The 23,535-nt window shown below is 37.4% G+C and overlaps 2 protein-coding genes across 4 annotated transcripts in view; both read left to right on the top strand.

The window, feature by feature from the left end:
* MERTK (MER proto-oncogene, tyrosine kinase) overlaps positions 1-7,115 on the top strand; it is a 67,192-nt gene extending 60,077 nt beyond the window's left edge. For both annotated transcript variants that reach the window (XM_034427544.3, XM_087883255.1), the window contains exons 17-19: positions 2,257-2,416; positions 3,670-3,806; positions 6,417-7,115. In XM_034427544.3, coding sequence (XP_034283435.2) covers positions 2,257-2,416; positions 3,670-3,806; positions 6,417-6,918 — 799 coding nt within the window. In that variant the 3' untranslated portion in view covers positions 6,919-7,115. The remainder of the gene's footprint in view (positions 1-2,256; positions 2,417-3,669; positions 3,807-6,416) is intronic.
* A 3,515-nt stretch (positions 7,116-10,630) lies between these two features.
* The window catches only part of FBLN7 (fibulin 7), a 35,600-nt gene continuing 22,695 nt past the window's right edge, over positions 10,631-23,535 (top strand). The window contains exons 1-3 of one of the 2 annotated variants that reach the window (XM_034427545.3): positions 10,631-11,097; positions 15,485-15,644; positions 21,310-21,480. In XM_034427545.3, coding sequence (XP_034283436.1) covers positions 11,014-11,097; positions 15,485-15,644; positions 21,310-21,480 — 415 coding nt within the window. In that variant the 5' untranslated portion in view covers positions 10,631-11,013. The remainder of the gene's footprint in view (positions 11,098-15,484; positions 15,645-21,309; positions 21,481-23,535) is intronic. The other variant, XM_034427547.3, reaches the window with a different exon arrangement.

Genomic DNA, 23,535 nt, shown 5'->3' with positions numbered 1-23,535 from the left:
AAAAAGAAAAAAAAATGATTTCAAATTAGACAAACTAGCAGAGAAAAAATAGAACTATAGTTTCCCTATCATCAGAGACATTACTTCTGCTTTACATTTAAAAGCATGAGTTATTCTTTGACCCATTCAGGTATTGCACCTTATGAAGGAAATGTTTTGGAATAAATTCAGAGAAAGACAGCAGATATGAAAAACAAGGCCTCTGAATTGGGCCTGAAATGAATAGTAGATAAAAGACTAGAGGTTATGATAACAACCTTCAGATACTTGAGAGAGACACAGAGGAGACCGAAAGGTAGTTTTCTTACCCAAAAGGGCAGGGTTTGATTTAAAACATTTTAAGTTAGAGAAGGAGACATAACAGATAACTGTTAAGACAAAGATATTGACAATTATTTAGAAGGGTGGTGAACTCTCTCGAGATTTTCAGGTAGCCTTTAGATAACATTTTTCAGTATAGCAGAATCCTGTACTCTTGGTTCCATACATTGATCAAGGGAATGAGTCAATTGACTACAAGGTTACTACTAGCTCTGTGATTGTATAAAGCAATAGTAGAGAGGGAAGGCCATTTAAGCATCCTTTCCCCCATGCTGCCATATGTGTAGGGCTCTGGAAACTGAAGCAAAGATCATTAGATGCCGATTGATTAAACTGTTCTGATTCAGGCCTTCCCATTTTCTCTGTTGTGCATTCCACAGTCTATGCTTTTTCTCATAATAACCCTCCATGGAAAACGGAGGACAACAGTGACAATTAAATATAAGAGTGAGCAAGGACTGAACAATATGCTACATGCAGTTTTGTAAAACAAACAAACAAACAAACAAACAAACAAACCCATCATTTGCTTCTTTAATTTGAGGAACTTTCCATACTTGCAAATAGTAGATGGTAAAGTAAACCCCAATTCTGAAAACTGCTATTTTTATCAGGAGGAGAGGAAAGAATTAAATTTATCGTATTGTTAAATGCCATTCTTTTTGGCGTTTTATAACATGTATATCAAAATCTGAAACAAGTATAAAGGGGATGGAAAACCACTCTCTGAGATTCCCCGATAATTATAAGGGCAACTAGATAATTTTACATTCTGCTTACCTCAGTCCCTTCTCCTATTGTTATTATCTTTCAATGATAAACTAGGAGGTAGGGGACAGTGGAAGAAATTTTGTTTTTTATTGACCTTAAGCTACTCTAGGAGCTCTTTACCTGAAGAAAAAGGGGAAAATGCTTCAAAGTTGTAATATATTCTTTATCATCCTTAGTCTGATTCTTAATATGTGTCAGAATCAGAAACAGCTTTAATTTGGATTTATTTTGGAGGGACTGGAATCTCGATTGATTGTGTGCCATCAAGTCAATATTGACCACTTAGTTCTTCTCCAGAGAGAGACTATGTAGGAAAGTCATTTTGATTCATATCATCTCTTTCCCAAAGTATACACACGTATGAAGTAATGCTACATCTTTGAGGAGCCTCTTTCTTGTAATTTGAATTCATATTGTTGGAAATGAATTCAACCAACAAGCATGAGTCGATGAAAACAGAGACTTTATTAAAAGAAAATAATAAAAACTATTTTGCAAAATAGGGTGGGTATATCCCAGCAGATTTCAACAGAGGAGTTTTAGCCAGAAAGCCACACCTAAAATTTCAAAAGCATTACATTTTATAGTTCCCTATCCCAATGGCCCATTTCCCTCCTCCTTTGGACTTATTGGACAGGCCCTCCAGGGTTTCAGCTAATCCAAGATGCCTCAAAGGAATACATTATCTCTCTCTTTGTTTTCTCAGATTACTTTCTCTTCAGCACCTCCCGTACCTCTCCGTACCTGTCCATTACACATCTATATAGCATCTCTCAATTTTAAGGAATGTGTCTGTGCACCCTCAGCAGGCCTCTCTCCTATGCCAAAGAACAGAATAATGTCCACATGTCCTTCTCCAAGCATATGCATCACAGACATGGGAGAAGAGTTCCACAAAGCATATAATCTAACTTACATTGTAAAATTCAGTCTTAATGCAGGAAGGATACAATTGATTTCATACATATGTTTTTACAGAGGTACATGTATTGTAAATGCTTAACAAATAAATGCTTAAATGGAAAGTACTTTTGTAGCAGCATAACATATATTGTATAATAGAATAACAAGTTTCTATTCAATTATTACTATTCCCTTTATTACTATTTTATTTTTGAATTCCCTTATATCCTACAATATTAACTGTCATACATTAATGGACAGGTTGCGGGATGACATGACAGTGTGTGTAGCAGACTTTGGTTTATCCAAGAAAATTTATAGTGGAGATTATTACCGGCAAGGGCGTATTGCAAAGATGCCTGTTAAATGGATTGCTATAGAAAGTCTTGCAGATCGAGTCTACACAACAAAAAGTGATGTGGTAAGTAAATGAGATGGTGTTCCAATTTAAAAGTCTGGCTCCAGGAGGAAAAATTGTTAATTTGGATTGACAGAATTCTTATTATAATATAGGAAACATACTATATAATTGTGCCCCTGTTTTTCATACAGCAGTATTTATACCGAGTCAGCTGGTACGAGAATAAAAGGCTTATTCCTAAAATATTTATATTTGACCTGTTCATTTTAATAACACATAATTATTCAAAATTATTTCTGTAGACAACTATGCCCTAATGTACGTCACTTTCTTCAGATTTTACAAAATATTTTATTTGTTGTTCTGAATCTTCCTTCAGTTTTCTAACAAGGATTAGTTAAAAAAGCTCAAACTAGTTTATTTTTGAATAATTAATACTAGTGTGCCTTTAAAAAAAGATGCACTGAAGCATAGTCATAAAAGTAATTGTTTGGTAATACAGTATCAGTGTATCAAGCTGTTAATACAAGACATAATTACAGTACAGAAAAATTGGGCATCCTATCCTTAAGCTTATTTGTCAAATAAAGCTAGGGGTGCAGCTCCCTCTACTGAGTGAGATAATATTTATTAATGTGTCAGACAAGTTCTAGAGCCATTAATTGTCCTTTTCTGTGATGCTTTTTTAGATGCAAGTTACCAGCAAAGTTAGGTTAAAGAGCAAGCCTGCCACATACAAAATTACTCCTATTGACTCCTTTAAAATGTGGTAAACATAGTCTAATATCTGTAGGAAGAAATTAAATGTAATTTTTTAAAAATTGTTTAATTTTTTTAAACAAAGTACAGCCAGTTCCAACTAGCAGTGGTTCTCGATTTCCAAGCCTCATTAACTGAAAAACTTTGTCTCAGATCCAGAAATTAAATTGGTATGTTTCTGCATATTAACATTAATACAATACTATTAAAGTGTACTTTTTGTCAAAGAATTATTAGCTAAAATTACAATCCTAAAACATTAGAACTGGAAATTAACTATCTTGGTCAGTTTAAATATTTACTATTTGTTCTTTTTATGTAATAAAAAAATGTAATTTGCAATCAGGTGAAGTTACTGGGAATACAATATCACCAATATGATTTTCAACAATGCATCAGAAAAGGCAGCATAGTTCTTTTTAATGGGCAAAAAACAATCTCAATATGTTTGGTGGGATCCAAAAAGCATCCATAGACAATTATGGGTATCAGTAAATTAAGTTCTTTTAAAATGCTGTTTAAATAAGTTACTCCTCCATTTTCTTTTCCTGTAGTGGGCGTTTGGTGTTACAATGTGGGAGATAGCAACTCGAGGAATGACTCCATACCCAGGAGTGCAAAACCACGAAATCTATGACTACCTACTTCATGGGCATAGACTAAAGCAGCCAGAGGGCTGTTTAGATGATTTGTAAGTATTTTGTAATTGTGACAATAATGAAGCAGAATTGTAGCGATTGAATACATGGCTTGCTTATGGCAGTAGTTATATTTACAGTTTGGTAATCTGGAGATGGTTTTTCTTTGCTTTAATACACTATTTTTTAGGCTTTTTAAAAAAGAGATGGCGACAGCGGCTGCATGTGCCTGTAGATGGTGCTCCGAAGTGTTGTGTGGAGACACTTTTGGAATGTAGAGAGTGGTATGTGGACATGGAGGAGTGTGTAGAGCGAAAGACAAGAGGGAGACAAGCTTGATAAGATAATTGAGAGGCTGAAATTTGTGGAAGAAACAGAGAGGTGAAGAAACAGAAAAGGCTGAGAGCTGGAAGGGGCAGTTAGAAGGTGAGATGGAGAGATGGAACAAAGGAGGTGGCTGATATACGATTGTGAGGCTTCCCTGGTCTCCCCCTAGATTCCCCTGGCTGTTGCTAAACCCAAGAGCAGCTGAAGCTCTGACTGGTGGTGTGGGTCATCTGATGAAGGCAGAGCTGACTGAAGAGACAAGCTTCACTGGCCTTTGTCGGCAGCTGGGCCTACTCATGTGGTTAATAACGCAGGCTGTTATTGGGATTTCCTGAGGTTAACTGGCGAGTGGGAACTTGGAACTGTGAACTTCATCAGACATTGTAGGAGTACGCAGTTGCTAAATTTCCAGTGCAGCATAGCAGGCCTTTTGGCTTCTTTTTGGACTACCTTCTGCAATCTTGCATCTGCAATCCTCTGAACGTTCTGTAACTGGGCTGCTTGGGAAATCCTGGGGCTGGAAGGGAAAGTTGAGTGAGAGGCAAGCGTGTTGGTCCCTCTCCCTCTGGTGAGAGCTAGGGGGGAGGAGAGGCTCCCTGCTTGGTGGGTGAGAGCGACCTGGCAGGGTGCCGTTTGTGCATTGAGTGGATGCATTCTGAGCGTGTTGTGGGATAAGGGGGTGCTGGATGTGATTCCTCTGTGCAATGAGGAAGGGGTGGTGTGAGTTTGAGGGCGCTAAGAGCAAATGCTATAGTGCCTATAAGGCTCACCTTGCCCCCGACTGTCAGTGGGAGTAGGTTTTCCCCTTTTTAAGGAAGAGTGTTGGAGATGGGGGATGGAACGATTCTCAGGGAAGGCAGAGGACCTATTTCAGTAGTGTTGAGTAACAGGAGATATTGGAGGCAAGGGGGGCCCTGGCATGGAAAACGCAACCTCGGTGTTTAGTACCGGTCTCGTGTTCTGCCCCCTTGCACTCACCTCATTTACCTGGTCAGCAGATCTGTGGTGGCCCTGGTCTTAGGATGCTGCTTTTAAATGTCAGATCAGCCTTCAATAAGGGTAGCCTTATTGCCGATTTGATCCTCAAAGAGAAGGCTGATCTGGCTTGTATAACTGAGACCTGGCTGGGCCCAGAGGGAGGCATTCCCCTGTAGAAATTTTGTTTGATTTTATTACGTTAATTTATTTGATTTTTTAAAATTAGTTTTATTAGTTTTACTGATTTTAAATGTGGTTTTATATTTTGTAAGTCAGTTTGAGTCGCCATGGGCAAATAGGCGGCAATATAAATTCAATAAATAATAAATAATAATAAATAATTTTTGACAATATCTGTAGACTATGGACAATTGCTCCATGATAAAATAAAACAACTAAAAATTGCAGCCACTATGTTAAAGGAAAGTTTTGAGAAGCTGGTCTCCTTGCAAGATTCCTGACTAGAGACTCTGTAGCATTTTTATTTTTTTTTGCAACATACTTTAAACAAATCTGGTGTTGCACATCCACCAAGTTCAGGGCACTAATTGTAAAAATCCACAGCAAAAACAAATCAGGGTGAAGATCTAAAAGCACAAAATATGGTTGAAGACAAACCAAAATCCTTCATTGCTCTGGTATTATAGAATTGCCTGTGGTGTGATGGGTGGGAAATAAATTTAATAAATAAAGAAATAGATTACCAAGATAATATATGTTCTCAGGCCAGCCTTTCTAACGACAGCATTCAACAAATGGAATGTCAAACTCTTCCTCCCATAGTTGCCTACTTCGTCTCATTCGGGAATAATATCTGGTTTATGACTGTAAGGTTAACAGGCTGATATGGGAAGAGATGCCCAAATCATTTGAATATCAGTTTTCAATTGGGCCTAAAAACTGACAGCTAATATACATAATAAAGCAGTTGTGCCCACCCCTTATGGGTTTCTAGCTGCTGTATTTTGGGTTAACCATATTTACAGTTTACAAATTATTTTTAAAGGCAGTCTTACATATAACTCATTGTGATATGCTGAACTGATTTAATATTTTTAGAATTAGGCAAAGAAACTATGATTCAAAATAAGCCAGGTTTGTCACTATTGACATGTTCAATTTGAAATGGATTAAAACAAAAATATGTTATCCATTCAATTGCAATACATTACTCACAAAGGTAGTTTACTGGTCCTCAAAGGATTAACTTTGTCACCTTTCTATTGCTAACATTCCAGGTACCCTAACACAGAATCAACCCAATTTTTTATTTGACATTCACAAATGAGTGTCTGCCTTTCTCTTCCTTTAATAATTATCCAGCTTCCTTCTTCATGGCATATTTCTCATCATTTCAGGTATGAAATCATGTATTCCTGTTGGAGGGCAGATCCTGTGGATCGACCGACCTTCTCAGAACTTAAGCTTCACCTGGAGAAAATATTGGAAAGCTTACCTGCTCTGAGTGAACCAAGCAGTGTAATTTATATTAACACAAACTTGCAGGAAGAGGATGCAAAAGATCTCATGGAAGATGATGAGTTTCCCCAAATAGACACAGTCCTTGATCCAAATGAAATAATACAAGCTTGTTCCCAGAGACCGGAGCCTACAGTAGTCACTGTGGATATCCACGAAAGCAGTGGAACGCGGGATAGATACATTTTAAATGGAGTCAATGAAGAGCACCGGGCCAGTCTGATAAGAACAGAGGAGGAAAATGTGTCATTGCTTCAGCCCATTCGCTTGCAGAATGGGAGGCAATGGTCTCAAGCCAGCACACTCCCTGTAGGAAGTGCATTGGCTAATGAACTGCTCTTTGCAGATGACTCTTTGGAGGAGTCTGAAATTCTGCTGTGAAGAAAAACTAGCCTTCTCTAATGAACTGCAGTTCAGAGACCCTTCTGAGCTAGAAGTGCTCTGGATGACCATTGGACGTTCTCATCACGGAAAGCCATTCCTGTGTAGCATCCTCTCCAATCTTTGTATAGAAGATAACTTTAGAAGAAACATTTGTATCTTTATAGAAATTATATTTTAATAAACAAATGTGGTAATGGTCTGTTTTATTTATTTGGAACACAATTTTAATATTTTTGGTCTCTTTCCTGTAACAGGTTCTTTCATTTATTTATTTATTTATTTATTAGTCCAATTTATATACCGCCCTTCTTCGTAGACTCAGGGCGGCTTACAATGCATTATAGCAATAGCTGCATACTTTTTTGAATATACCTGCTTATTAGGGCTTTCTGCCCCCCCCCCCAGGCAGTGTTGTTCTATACAAAATTGACTTATTGCCCCCACAATCTGGGTCCTCAATTTACCTACCTCGAAAGGATGGAAGGCTGAGTCAACCTTGAGCCTGGTGAGATTCGAACTTGCACTAATTGCAGGCAGCTGGCAGCTAAGTGCTAGCACTTAACAGCACTTTAGTCCGCTGCACCACCGAGGCTCTTAATGGATGGTTTGTCAATAGATTATCTTCTGGCTCCTTCACAACTTCTATGTTACAGTAAATATTGATAGATACTGACCTATACACACACACATGATACATACACACAATTTCTGATCGTTTTCTTCATTGAAAAAATGCCCTTTCTCTTTTGTCAGCACCTTACACAATACATACACCACACACACAATTTTCTCCCGAAAACCCCTCCCAGAACTGCCAAGTCTGCCTTCTGTTGCACCCCATAGCAAAGAAGGCTTAGATGTCATTTGAGAAAAAGGAGCTTTCTGATTGTGGGTGGGGTGGAGAGACTGAAAGAACAGTTCGGAGGGAGGATTAAATCTGCTTTATTGGTGCTGCCACAAATCTCTACACAATGCAAATTTTTAAAAAGTATGGTATATAGTTTGACCGTCTGTTCCTGCTACTTGGAAAAGGCAAGAAACATATTTTACTATAAAAATATTTCTGAGCTCACATCCTATTCCAGTGTTTCTCAACCTTGGTAGCTTGAAGATGGGTGGACTTCAAGCTGCTGGCTGGGGGATTCTGGGAGTTGAAGTCCACCCATCTTCAAGCTACCAAGGTTGAGAAACACTGTCCTAGTTTGGATTTTTTCCTAAATACCCTTCTAGCAGAAAATTCAGTATTTTGCACCATCCTGGAATGGAACTACCTGTATTCTTAACACCAAGAACAGAGCCTTTTTATCTTCTCAGTTAAAATTAAACTAAAAATTGTAAAGGTTAAAATAAAGTCATGTGAAATGCTCTACCAGCCTTTCTGACAGCTTTCCTGTAAAAGTTGGGGTTCATCAAGGCTCAACATTATCACCATTGCTGTTCATTCTCATCATGAATGCTATCACAAAAGTACCACAACCTGCATCCCCTGGACCTTGCAATATGTGCAGACATAGAACAACTGTTTTAGCCAATTTGGCTTGTGCCTCAACAGGAAGACAACTCAGTAGAGAGCAGCCCAAGCACTTCCACCATACAAGGCAACAATGAGGATCTAGTGAAGACCAACACTGTCAGTTACTTATATTTGATTTTACATATTATAACAGCTGCCCGTATAGTATACGCACAAAATTAGAAAAAACTAAATATACCAACAGAAGAAGAGTTGATAAAAAAAATCCTAGAATGTGCCGAGATGGATAAATTAACAAAAGAGTTTAAAGAAAAGGAGGATACAGAATATTATATATTCTGGCACAAATGGTATAAATGGCTAGAGAATAGGAATAAAGGAGAAGAAAAATAGGGGTGAAATTTAAAAATGGAAAGAATGAATATGTCAATGTATAGAAAGTATAAAATCAATATGAATGTTAAGAAATGCACTAATTAAAAGAGAAGGGGACAAGAAGAAACTGGAATAATATAACGGGAAAAGGGGGAGAATGTGAATATTAGAAGAGAATCATGAAATAGCTGTTAAGAGTATATACACAAATGTTGTATGTCTTGTAATGTCATGTTACAATAAAAAGAAAAGAAAGAAAATAATTTCTTAATATAATTTTCTTTTTCTTGTATTTTTTTCCTGAATTTTTTATTCTTTTGTACCATTCTCTTTTTCTAAATTTAGTTTGTATTACCATACTTTTAAGTTATTAAAATAAATAATATGGGTTGGGTTTTATTTGTAAAATAAATAGGTTGTGAAATAACAGGCAGAGATACACTTTTTCCATAGTCTGCAAAGAGAAAAATGGAACACTGTGACTATGTATAGTTTCTCTTCTTACTGTTTTCATGGGATAAAGTAATTACACAGTAGATGGTGCTAGAGTTAAGGATAAATTACTACTGCTTGTATTGCATAAGAGAGTACTGGACCTAATCTGAAATTTAGAATCTGCTTTTGGGGAAATGCTATTATTTAACAGAAGCAAATCATCAACACAGCAAAATGTTTTGATTTTGATATTAAATTATCCCTAGGGGTTTTTTGGGGGGGAATAAAAAATAAATGTTTTATGATAATCACAGGAAGAACTTTTTTGGGGTGGTGGGATATCTTCTAGTCTGCAAAAACATTCCACCTTGTAGACTACAGCAATAAAATGCTCAGGATTGAATATCAATCTGAACAGTTTATTATTTTTATCTATTTATTATTTTTATCAAGGGGCATGAAAGCCAAACAGAAGTTGTCACCTTTTCCCTTGATAGCCTGCACTGCTTTACTGCATTCTGCACAAAGTGCATTTGGATCTATTTTTTTCTTCAGTTGTCTTCTACAGTAGTACATTCTCAGCTTCTTAGAGCCAATTCCTCACCATATGGAACTTTCCTTTTATAGTTTTACCAATTACTGGTCCACATCTACATACAATTCAAAGTGTTGAATTAGAAGGGCCCTAGTTTTCAGATGTCCGCTCCCATTCCAGTCTCCCAAGCCATTGCATGCCTGAATGTCTGTCTCTCATGTGTCCTTATTTTATCCTTCCACGTCTTTTTGAAATAAATAAGGCTGAGACACAGAAATTAAAAATAAATAAATTAATGGGCAAATCTCAAACCCTTTTATAGCATCTTCTAGAGCAAATAGGTTCTGCAAAAGAGGTAGATTTGGGATTGGAAAGGATTCTACTCCTCTTAAATAAAAATCACCAACCATTTAAGCATGCTTGCATAGAGTTGTTTCCAGTTTTGCTTTGCTTAAAAAAAAAGAAAAAGAATCAGCAACTTTCCCTTTGAGCCATTCTGTTGAAATAACGAAAGTCCCACAATTGCACAGTAGCAAACTATTTTGCCAGGCTGTTTGTTATTACTGAGTTCATTATTTAGAATCATGTAGAAATTAAATGAATATTAGGATCACAACCTGTGTAAAGGGACAAATTTAATGACGGTTTGAGATGCCAGTAAAGCGGTCATGAGGGGCTATTTTATACAATCGTCTGGAGAAGGGGGGAAAAAAACATCCCAGGAGAAGATGCAAACAGCTCTTGGATGAAACCAGAAAGAAAGACATGGAAACGGTCAAAGACACCCCCACTCTTTGCCCATCCCGTCTCCTGGTTCCCCCCCCCCCCAATAAATTATTCCAGCGACTCCTTGGGCAGGAGAGGACATGCCAAAAACTCTTTTAAGTAATACTATCGTCCCAAACTGCTGAGCAGCAGGTTGCGCTCGCCCTGGCCTGGAGATGCTGTTGGAGAGGAGAGCAGCACTTCCAGCAAGCCAGCCAGCCCCTTCGAGAGGCAGCGATCGCAGGTATGAACTTAAAAGGAGGTGGGGGAGCGGGAGCAGCTCCCCCTCCCCCGAGGGACCCGTTCTGCAGCCAAGGAGGAGCAGCGGAACCCGAGGAGCGAGGCATTTCTCGCTCGCTGGGGAAAGCTGCCGCGCGCCTTAGCTGCCGCTCCAGCTGCTCTCATCTCCTGGCTGGGCGAGCGGCAGTTCGTGGCGTGCGGAGAAGGACTCGCTCACACTTACTCCACTTTGCTGCCCCGGCCACCGCAACAGTAGCAGCGCACAGCCATGATTTCTGCACGGCGATACAGTCTCTGCAGCCTGGTCCTCGTCTTGTGCCTAGCGGCCGGGCAAGAGTTGCAGGCTTCCCAGGTAAGGGGCTGTGCCAAGGCAGGGGCTCTTCTCTGCCACGCGTCCCTTGTTTCCTACTAGGGGTATATATAACGTAATGCCATAGCTTGTTTTCTGCAGTGAATGCATGGAACTGCGAGAGGGTTTTTTTCTTTTAAAGAATTTGAACCTGTCTCCTCTTTTACCTGTCCTTAGTCTTTTTGTTTGTTTGTTTGTTTGCTTGTTTTGGGGGGGGAGTTTGTTTGATTTTTTTGGCAAAGGCAATTAGGCAAATGTAAAAAGTGACTGGCTAGGTTACCTTTTAGTACAGCCTCACTTCAGATCAAGCGGGAAGGGAGCCAGGATGCTTCCAGGCAAGCCCAGCGTTTTTCAACCTTGGTAGCTTAAAGATGTATGGATGTCAACTCCCAAAATGTCCCAGCCGACCAATAACAGAATTACAAAGTTGGAAAGGACCTTGGAGGTCCTCTAGTCCAACCCCCTGCTCAAGCAAGGTGCCCTGCTCCATCAGATAAATGGTTGTTCAATCTCTTCATAAAAATCTCCAGCGTTGGAGCATCCACAACTTCTGGAGGCAAGTTGTTTCACTGATTAATTGTTCACAGTCAGGAAATTTCTCCTTAGTTCTAGATTGGTTCTCTCCTTGATTAGTTTCCATCCATTGCTTCTTGTTCTGCCTTCAGGTGCTTTGGAGAATAGCTTGACTCCCTCTTCTTTATGGCAGCCCCTCAGATAACTTCTATCATGTCATCCCTAGTCCTGCTTTTCATTAAAGAAGACATACCCAATTTCTGCAACTGTTCTTCATATGTTTGAGCCTCCGGTCCCCTAATCATCTTTGTTGCTCTTCTCTGCACTCTTTCTCAACTTTTTTATATCACGACTTGGATCCAGTGTTCCAAGTGGGGTCTTATCAAAGCATTATAAAGTGGTACTAACACTTTATGTGATCTTGATTCCATCCCTCTGTTAATGCAGCTTGGGACTTACATTGGCTTGTTTGGCAGCTGCATCACACTGTTGGCTCATATTTAAGTGATTATCTACTAGCACTCCAAGACCCCTCTCATAGTTATTACTATTAAGCCAGGTACTACCTATCCTATACCTGTGCATTTAGTTCTTCTTGCCTAAATGTAGTTCTCACCATTGAATTCCATTTTGTTAGATAGGTCCCAGTGTTCAAGTCTGTCAAGAGCCTTTTGTATGTTGAGCCTATCTTCTGGAGTGTCGGCTATTCATGCCAACTTGATGTTATCTGCAAATTTGATGAGTTCCCCTTCTTCTTGTCGAAATCATTGGTGAAGATATTTTCATCATGATGAAGATATTTTTAAGTTCAGAATGAGGTCCTTTAAGAAAAGCACAAAACAAAAGTGGTAAAAGATGCAATGATAGACTTGCATCTAAAACAGCAAGTTATAAATTTGATCAATAATACTGATACAATCATTTTTATTTTATTAGGTGAAAATATGGAAAAGTAGCTTTGCCATCACAGATATCTTAGCTCAATGAATGTTAGCCTAGAGGAAAAATGTGTGTAGCTCCAGGCATGCTGGGTTTACGATTACTTTCACAGTTGAATTGGTATTATCAGGCAGCTAGTTGCAAGAGAAATTGCAATTTTTGTATATTATTTGTTCATTATGTATCTATAATCCCTTGTTAGACTAGAAAATCGAATTCAGTGTAACAAAGTTTACTGTATTTAAGTGTATCAGAACAGTTTAAGTTAAACATAATCCTTTCACAAAAAGATACACAGCTCGACTTTTGCCTTTCTTGGCATCTGCTGCATACCACACACAATAAGTATCTTGGACAGGAAAAAGCCTCACTATCTATTTCCTAAGCCTGGCATAAATGTAATTCTGCAATGTTTAAAAAGAAAAGTCACATATAACATCTGACTCCAGTTCCCAATATTAGCACTGACTTTGAGTAATGGTAAAACTAATTCACAAAAAATCCTTTTTATAGCATCTTTATCTGTCTCTTGCTGCTAAATCACTTTACACAAGTTCACGAATGCCTGGATGCAGTTGTGTACACATATGAATATATTTGTTTGAGTGATTAAAACATGGAAAAATAAATCTATACACTGTTATTGTAGATGGAAAGGGTAGAACTACAGTTAAGATGCAATTAGGAGTATCAGGTACAGAGATAACATTTCAATGCCATAGTTATCATTGCTTTGAGAACAATGCAGCCTCTTAACATGAAAGGGCTTTCTTGGCTGCTTTCTCTGCAGATATCTCAAGGCCAAAGTACACAAGAATGAACATCTTGGTCCAGGACAGAACTGCAAAGTTGTGCAGTGATAGTAGCTGTTCAGTGGATCTCAGCCTTATGTCCTTGCATTTAATTGGCTGGCCACCCATTGATGACAAGTTTTCTCAAGTGTCATTCAAAAAGGCCTCCTGCTGATCATTATGACATTCAAAGTAGAAGGCTGCTCACTCATACTCATTCCTGTTTCTTTATGAGGCTCTCAGGATTCAGTAGATTTTGATTTTGACCTGAACTATCCAGAAAGTTCAATCAAAGGTTCAGTTTCTGGGTGTCCTACTCTGTTTTTCAGGAGCCAGTACACTGGCAGCTTCTCCAGCCTGATCTCCGCTGTAGACTGCAACTCCTAAAATTCTCATTTTGCATTTTACTGGCTCTGTGGCAGAAAATTCTGGGATTCATCTCAACACAGCTGGAGAGTGTTGACCAGATTGAATCAGGCTGCCTAAAGGACAAGACACATGAGGACAAGATAGTTCCAAGGATCTATTATTGTCTGTCTGGGATATTAATGAGTCAATTGGAAACCTAACAAAACTTCATTTGCTATATATAGAAATTACAGTTGTACCTTGTCTATCCTATTGTTTCTTGGCAGTTTCAGATAGAGTAAATTATAATCTGTTATATAACCCTAGCCTAGAGAAATTACATAGGACAGAGACCCCCCAACCATTTGGACACTGGGGACTGGGGGAACATGGTTTTGCATGCTACCTAGATTCCACATATGTGCAAATGAAGCTTCATTTGCTTGAATAGCCCAGTTCATAATGGACCACGAAGTGGGACCAGTCCACAGCCCGGGGTGTGAGGACCCCTGGTGTACAATGTACAAATGCACTTCAAATGTATGTTGGAAATATGAACAACAAGAAGGGACATTTCATCATGCTTGGTGGACATGTAAACAAGCTAGGAATTGTTGGATTCAAATATATATATTAATTTAGAGGATTTTAAAAATTGCTCTACAACCGAGACCACAAGTCTTCCTCTTCAGGCAAATAATTGGGAAAAAAGTAATGAAGTTTTATTTTTGTATATGATAACCTCAGCCAAATTATTGGATGCACAAAGATAGAAAGACCTACTATGGAGGAATGGTTGGTGCAGATGATGGAAGTTGCTGAGAGGCTCAAATTAATTTCTTCAATTAGAGACAATATCTATGTTTATTGATGACTGGAAACTTCTTATGAACTATGCATAAAAGAGACAAAATTCTTATGATTTGTGGTTTTGAAATTAGACAGGATAGAATATGGAAAGAAGAGTCAGGAACTTTAGAGAAAGAGATAAATTTATAATTCTATTTATAACAGCTGTGAAGAAAATGGAAGCTACTTCTTTGTATCCTTTTTCTTTCTGTATTTTTCTATTATTTTTTCTTTCATTCTTGCACTTGCAAGTTTTTTATTTGTTTTTTTTCTTGCTTATTTTATATTAGTGGTTTTTATCTTTGTTCTTAAATTTTTTAAATAAAATTATTTTTATAAAATTACAATCTAATATCAGGTAGAGCCAAACTATTATAAATAAACAATAGTGATAAGCAATATTATAAAACATTTGTGTCGACAGCAGCATTATGCATGTTCTTCTGACACAATGAATATCTTACACTTTGGTGAGTACACTTTTTTGTGTGTGTTCATTAAGAACTTAAAATTTAAAATTGGGTTTTAAATGTTTTATATAAATTGGATGTTTTAAATTTGTTTCTTGAGCCCAAATTATTTAATCTATTTTTAATAGCTTTTAACTTTTGTATGTTTTTTGTATTTTTATCTTGGCTGTTCACCGCCCTGAGTCCTCCGGGAGTAGGGCGGTATACAAATATGATAAAATAAATAAAAATAAACTGCCCAATATTACTTTTTCAGGTTGATATAATTGTTCAATTATGATTTTCCTAGAATGGTATGGGGCAACTTGTTCTACTTGCAAGAAATTAACAGGGTACTTTTTTCTCTTTAAGGAAATGCAGGATATAAATAAACTAGAAAAAACAGAATACATAATTTTCAATATATATATTGAATGTTATGGTTTGTAAATGTGACATGTTTACATGCATCATTCTATGATTTTTCTTTCTTTTCCATAGAACTGCATGACAAAACAGCAACTCCTGGGTACCATCCGCCAAATGCAGCAGTTTCTCAAAGGCCAGGAAACACGGTTTGTTGAGGGACTACGCATCATGAAACACCGACTCACAACTCTGCAGAACACTGTGACTAAAGCTATCCCAGACCCACAAACTGGTAAAAAGAATATGGAGCTTCTTCAGAGGATGGGGCAGGGACCTTGTTCAGGTTGAGCTCATTAACCAAAATGAAATTATAGGATAAAGATGGACCCTTTTTGGCATCCTACATCCATGATTCATGATTTCCTAAAAGCAGCCACCTCACACTTTGGTTGGCCGCACAAAACACAAAAACATAGTTAGCTAATGTGTAGGTTGGTGTGGAAAATCATATAATGGGATTTGTTTATGGTTCAGCAGATTGTATAAATCAAGGCAAATTAATTCTGGATTAGTATGGGATATAATTACAACTTTTTCCTTTTTGTAATAATAGTGCAGAAGACAGTGCCCAGTCCTCTACTCAGAGTTCTGGCTGTGCTGTGCTGGCTAGGAACTATAGTTAAAATTGTCTGAAAGGCATCAGATTGGACAGTGCTGCATTATGACCACTTCAAAATCTTCAGTGTGAGATTTCCACATGCATGGAAACATATTACAAAAGAAACAAGAGATCTAAATAATTAATCAAAAAGAATTTGAGGTACAGCAAGATTTATAATCCCTTCACTGTTGACAAGTGAGACTACCCTCCTGCTTTACTACAAGTTTTGCTCATCCATACAGATAGGTAGTAATAGGAGGAGAAAATCATTTTGCTTCCTCAAACAATATCGATCTGTCCACATGTCTCAGAACATTCTTCAAAGGCATTTCTCAGTCATATGAGATTACACAAAGCCACATTCTTCTGAAAACAACAGAGATAATGCTGCAGTGTCTATTTCTTTGAACTTATATATTGAGTAAGGGAAAAAATGCCCCCCCTTCATCCACAAATCCATTCCTGGACAAGTAGCATACTACTGGAACCTCTCACAGAGCATGCAAAATGAACCTATTCAGTGGTACAGTCCCACAATTAAAATAGTTGTCACCCAAAAAATTAACCAACATGGTTCCTCCAAACAAATGTAGCTGACAGGAGTTAGTAGCTATTCACCAGCCATTCCTTTTTAAGCCAGCCATTTTATCATTCAGTGTAGGGCAAGCAATAGTTGCCAGAAGTCTTTGACCATTGTTGGGAGCATAGGACTTCTCATTGAACCTTCAACGGGATCTTTAAAGCAGCAGAAATATTCCAAGATCTGAGAAAACATCTGTCTCTATCCACACACACTAGTTACATTCCTGGTTAATTGGACCATGATGTTTTTCAGATTTCTTCAATGTCCAATGAGGACAATCTATATAGATTTGTAATGTGCGATACCAATTTCCAATATTCCCTGGGCAGCACAGTCATTCAGGAAGGCAACATATTGGAAGGGCACTCAGGGTGGAGAAGGTATATTAATTGAATTAACCCAATGTTATAAATTTTGCATATAAGTTATGCAAAATACTGAACCACCACAGACAAATCACTTGACCCTGAGTTCACACAACACACTGGGCTAAAATGTGATTGTTTATGTCAAGAGCTGGATATATCATGTAAACTCATGCATTATATAGAGATTGGGAAGCATCTAAACAAATACTCTGAAACAGGCTTAGTGTAATTGTAAAAAAACAAAGTGTTCTTTTTCCCCAAAAAAACTATGAAGATTTTTATATCACACAAATGCAAGCTTTCCCAAAAGAGTCAGTTCAAATATGTTAGGTTTATTATCTATAATTTATAAAATAATTGGATTATTTCCAGGTAACTATGAAGTTTGGAAATCATGAATTGAATATTTCTGGGGAACGCATAGTTTAATATGTTCATAATTGAATTATGCAAAGTTTTAATGATATGGACAATTTGAGCATCCCTAAATTAATCGATTTACAGTAAATGAATTTGAGATTAGAAAGACATGGTATGGACTTCCGGCAGTGACGACATCGTAAGCGGGGTGAGGAAACGGCAGCTGCCATCTCTGGAACCCAAATATTCTTTAATAGAAGCTCTTTATGAGCTTTTCCAATCCTGTAGAGATTGGGAAACAAGAGGGGAAGCCTTAAAGCCCCTGGACGCAGTGCTAGCGTCGGAGGGGAAACAAGACAAACTCCTCAAATCTATTGGAGAAGAAGTCCGCCCCTTGGGCAGACAGGAGCGATGGCGGCCGTCTAGAGTGAAGCCAAGAGTGGAAAGCGGTTTCGAGTGGCAGAGCAGAGCGGAGAATCCTCAGAAGTGGCAAGAGGAGGAGAACGCGGAGAAGGGGCGTGATCTGACGATTCAACCCGTGGCGGCAATTTACGAGAGGAGCACATAAGCCAGGACAGAGCAGCAGCGAGAGGAAGTATAACCTCGTGGAGTGACTAAGCTGTATTGAAACGAGGGACTCTAAGACTCTGAAAAGCAGTCAAGTGGTGGAGAAATAAATACAAAAGAAGATGACAAATAAATCAGTAACAGAACTCTGAGATTTAAGGTGAATTGAAGAACGCTAAGTTGCCTATTGGTGCCACTGACGACTGCAGTGATAAGACTAAGACGGAAGGGGAGAAACGTGGATTTGAACGGAAAGCAGGATTAGCCATATCTAAGCCACTGAAGAGATTGGACTAAAAATGCTAAGTACAACTAAAAAAGGGGGGGTAGTTTTTCTTTAGTCTCTATCTGCCAATAGTTTGGGCACACTGTATATATTGTATATATTTTATAGATAGCAAGTAAACAGAAATTCTAAAGTGATAGAAGAAATACTCATTACAATTTATAATCTGTATAATTTACAATTTACAATTTATTAATTTACTCTAATTTACTTAATTTATAAGCTTTAAATATAGAGTGTATTGTGATTTTATAGAATCTGGAAAAAGAGGAATGGGATAGAATGAAATATAACTAAGACTCTTTGATTGATATTGCAAAATAAGAGGTGATAATTGATTGAATATTAATTAATTATTGATTTAGTAAAGCTGGTTTAGTAAATAATCATTACAGGATTAAAGTGTGATTAAAGTGTGATAGTTTACAAGAATAGAAGTAAACCTAGCTGAAGAATTTAAAGAAACAGAGGATAGAAAATCAACGTTTAAGAATTATATGTTAGCCTGGGAAAACTTCTCTTGAGCATTAAAGATGTCAACAACATCTACTATAACGAAAACAGGGAAAAAACCAGTGGTAAATACTACAACAGTGGCGGCATCACCACTACAACAAAAAACACTAGATAGTATGGTAGGAAAAGAAAAGGAGGAAGAAAAAACGGAAATAACTTTAAATGCTATGCAAAGTATGTTTTCGATGATACAGGAAACGTTATTAAAAACACAAGAAAAGATGGCAGAGAACCAGGAAGAAATGAGATCACTCCACACAGAAATTAAAAATGAAATTGGAGAAGTTAGGAGGGATATTAAAAATATGAATGATAGAATTGGAGATATACAACCATCAATAACCGAAAATGAACAAAGAATTAGGAAAGCAGAAGCTAAAATAGATTCAGTAGAGATGAAAGTAGAGGCAATGGAACAGAAAACTGCTCAAATAAATAAAGAACTGTCCGACTCCTTAGCAATTCTCGAGATGGAAAAAGCTTCATATTTTCTGCGGTTCAAAATATATCAGAAGAGAAAGATGAAGACCTTGGTGGAAAAATGGCAGAGATAATAGCAGAAATAACAGAAAAAGATAAGCTGGTAATAAAGGGACAAATAGACAAAACCTATCGTGTCCATACAAATTACATAAGAAGGCACCGTCTGGCAAGAGAGGTACACGTTAAATTCTCAAAAAGATCAATTAGGGATGAGATATATATGAAATCCAGAGAAGGGACGTTGACATATAAAGGCAAAGAAATTATAGTTCTAAAACAAATACCCCGAAGAATTAGGAATCAGAGACAACAATACCAGTTCCTAACAAACCAGTTGAATAGACACAAATTAGCCTTTAGATGGCTAACACCGGAAGGGATCCTGGCTACCTTGGAAGATAAAAAAATACAAAATAGATACACCAGAGAAAGCAAGAGAGTTTTATGATTCACACTTCAATCAGGAAGATGACCAAGAAAGTAAAGAAGAAATAGAAAGCAGAAGTCAAGAAGAAGCTCAAATAGAGGCAATACAAGAGAAGGAAGTAAGGACAAGCCAAGAAAAAGAAAGAGAGGAGAGAGAAGGTGCGAGGACGAAAATGCGGATGGAAACAAGACATAAAAAAACCCAGCTACAGTAGACAATGAAAGAGGCCTTGAAACTTTTTTCTGTAAATATTAACAGCTTGAATGCACCAAAAAAAAGATCCCAAATTTTTACAAAACTACCAAAAATAGGAGCGGATGTGACCTGTCTCCAGGAAGTACATATAAAAAAAAGACACCAAAAAATCTTAGAAAATTCCAAACTAGGGAAATTATATACATCTTTGACTTCAAAAAAGAATAGGAGAGTGGCAGTTTATGTTAAAGATTGGATCCTGTCAAAATTAATATATGCAGACGAAGATGGTAGAACAATCATGACTGAATTAATATTGGAAAAATAGGAAAATACTGCTAGTAGTAATATATGCACCGAACCAAAATCAACATGAATTTTTTAAGGGCATACATAATAAAATAGTTGAGCTGGAATATGAAGATATCTGCTTAATTGGTGAACAAGAGAAAAAAAGAGACTCTTTCTAAAGAATTTTTCGACATGGCCATGGAACTAAATTTGAGAGATGTTTGGAGGGAAACTCATGAAGATCAGAACCAATTTACTTTCTATTCTCACCCCCACCAATCCTGGTCCAGGATTGACATGGCTTGGATGACCACGAATATCAGAAATATTTTACCACCTATGGTGGACATGCCCGGTGGCAAAGAAATTTTGTCCAATATTAAGAAATGTCTAGAACAAATCACTAAACTACAAATAGATAAGAAACCCGAAACCTTTCTGTTAGGAATTTTCACAAAATTTTACTCCAAAGAAATAAAATACTTGTTAATACATATTTTAACGGCAGCAAGGATAATATATGCCAAAAATTGGAAATTGGAAAAAACCCCAACGGAAGAAGAAATAATAGATAAAATCACACAATGTGCCGAAATGGACAGGCTGACAAAAGTGCTAAAGGAAAAAGAAGACACTGAATTTTATAAAGTCTGGAATAAATGGTATCAATGGCATAGGGCTACTAAGGAAGAAATATAACTAGAAGTCAGATAGAATAGAAGTACAAGTGTGCATATAATTACTTCCTTATGGGCGAATAAACCTACAGAGAGAAACTCAGAAAGCGAAGGTATAATCTAAATATATAATATACAGATTGTTAAAGCAGAAGTCTTAGAGAGCAGAGGAGAGGAGAGGGAAAAAAGGCAATAAGAAACTATTACGTTAAGATTTAAGGGAATAAGTATAACTGTATTACTTGAAAGACCATTACGAAACAAACGCTTCAAATGATTATTTATAAATGTTTATTGTATAATGTATTTTTATGTTTTTGTCATATGTGTTTTATGTGTTTTATATCTGTTTTAATAAAGTTTATAATTTTTTTTTTAAAAAAGAAAGACATGGTATGACTTGTGAGAAAGGAAAAGTTGCATTTTAAGATTACTAAATCTCATTTACACACAGATCTCATGTGGTTAGGAGCAGCTCTGGATGCTTGTCTTATTCCTTCTGAGACCTACTAACCATCTCTATCTTCTGCCAAACTCTTGCAGTGTTCTGCCCTAGATTGGAAGCTCCAGTGAATGGCAAAAAATTTGGCACGAAGAATGTGGTGGATCATGAAGTCCATTTTACCTGTGATCCTGGATTTCAGCTTGTTGGTTCCAATTCTCGAGTATGTCAGCCAAATGGCAGCTGGACTGGAGAAGTTCCACACTGCAAAGGTACTGCCTTACTATTTCTTGGCTGGGGCACAAAAACCGCCCATCTATCTGTCAGAACAAATTTCTACATGTGTAGCTAGAAGAATGCCATCATAGCAATCGTGCCTATATACAAAGTTGACCTAGAGCAGCGATGGCAAACCTTGCCCAAACTGAGTGCCCAAACTGCAACCCAAAACCCACTTATTTATCACAAAGTGCCAGCATGGCAGTTTGATCTGAATACTGAGGTTTTAGTTTAGAAAAAACAACTCATATGTGATTTAACATCTTTTGTCTTTAAAAAAAAAGCCACAAAAACAGAGCTTTCAATGATACAAACAACTTTTTATTGAAAGGTAAAAGTTTGCATTTGGCATGCTTTTGATTAATGTGATTTTTGCTGTTGTATGCATGCTGATAATTTGTCTAATCTTGGCTCATACATTGTTAACTTTGAAAGCAACACATACAGCAATCAGGTCATTTGTTAATCTGTTTCTGGTGTCAGATTTGATATAATTCAAGGCTGAAAACAGCTGCTCATAAGCATAAGATGATCCAAACAAAGTAAGGAAAACATTCCCAAGTGCTTTCATTGACTTAAAATTATTTGGCAGAGAATTCCACAGTTTAAGGATTTCATTTTCAGAACTAACTGTGCTGTCCTTTGTCATCCCTTCTATCTTCTCAAGTGTTTTACACAGATCATAGAATTTATTTTTACGGATTGAATTATTGGAATTTCAAGAAAGCTCTATTTCCAGATTTCCTAAATCTAACCAGTGTAAACAGGAATGATCAAGTTCTTTAAATTTGGCTTTATCTGGAGAAGTAAGAAAATACAGGGTTGTCTCCCATCTTGTAGAACTGTAAAAATCTATTACTAAAATTCACCTTTGCAGCTGCTACAATGCTAGAAAATTCCTTGTAGATTTCCTGATGGCTTGTAGGATTGTCTGCAAATGTTGTAGTATTTTCTAAATGCATTTTAAGAACTGTATGAAACCAGATGTTGCCCCCACCATAGAAGGTGCCCCATCACTAGTAATTGAAACCACTTTTTCTGGTCTTATATCTTGTGACAAAAAAGCCTCCATCACAGCATTGTAGATATCTATCCCTTGTGTTCTTTCAGGCAAAGACACCAGTTTCACCAGCTCTTCTCTCATGATGTCACCAACAGCATAATGCAAAATTACTGCTAGCCTTGCATGATTATTTATATCTGTGCTTTCATCCAAGCACATGGAGTAACAGGTTGCCTTTTGTAAGTCAGTGGTGAGCTGCTGACTAACATCACTTGCCATGCGCTGGACTCAATCATTAATAGTATTTCTGCTAAGTTGCATCTCAGAGATGCGTTGAATAATTTTGTCCTTGTTTGGGAAATCATGAAAAAGGGAATTACTCCCAGACAACATGGCCATTTTGATAATATCCCCATCAGAAAGGGGCTTTTGCCTCAATCTTAGTGGGGAGAATGAAAAATGAGGGACAATGTGAGGATGATAATAGATGCAATGGAGTACTATGAGATGTTTACAGGTAAGGAAGTAGCATTTATTTTTATCAATGCTCAGAAGGCCTTCGACAGGGTTAATTGGAAATTTATGTTTGCCTTGTTAGAAAGGATGGAATTTGGAGACAATTACTTGTGGGCGGTAAGATCTATTTACTCAACATAAATAGCTAGAGCTTTAATCAATGGGGAAGAAATGGGCAAGATTGAAATCGGAAAAGGCACGAGACAAGGATGCCCACTGTCCCCACTCTTATTCATATTTACACTAGAACCTCTCCTAAAGGAAATTAGGAGGAATCAGGGAATAAAAGGACTGAAGGTGAGATCTGAAGAATATAAAATTCAGGCTTATGCGGATGATCTGGTTTTTATTGTAGAGGACCTCCTAGATTACGGTAAAAACTTACTTCAGGAGATAGAGAGCTACGGTAGAGTTGCAGGTTTCCGAATTAACAAAGATAAGATGAAGATTATAACAAAGAATATGGCACGGAATCGCTGGAGTGAATTGGAGAGAGAATTGGGCCTTCAAGTGACTAAAAGAATAAAAT

This window comes from Pantherophis guttatus, chromosome 1, assembly GCF_059756535.1.
Source record: "Pantherophis guttatus breed Tessera chromosome 1, ASM5975653v1, whole genome shotgun sequence".
NCBI classification, from domain to species: domain Eukaryota; kingdom Metazoa; phylum Chordata; class Lepidosauria; order Squamata; family Colubridae; genus Pantherophis; species Pantherophis guttatus.
Note: the sequence above shows the minus strand (reverse complement) of the source record. Positions and strands in the feature narration are given on the sequence as shown.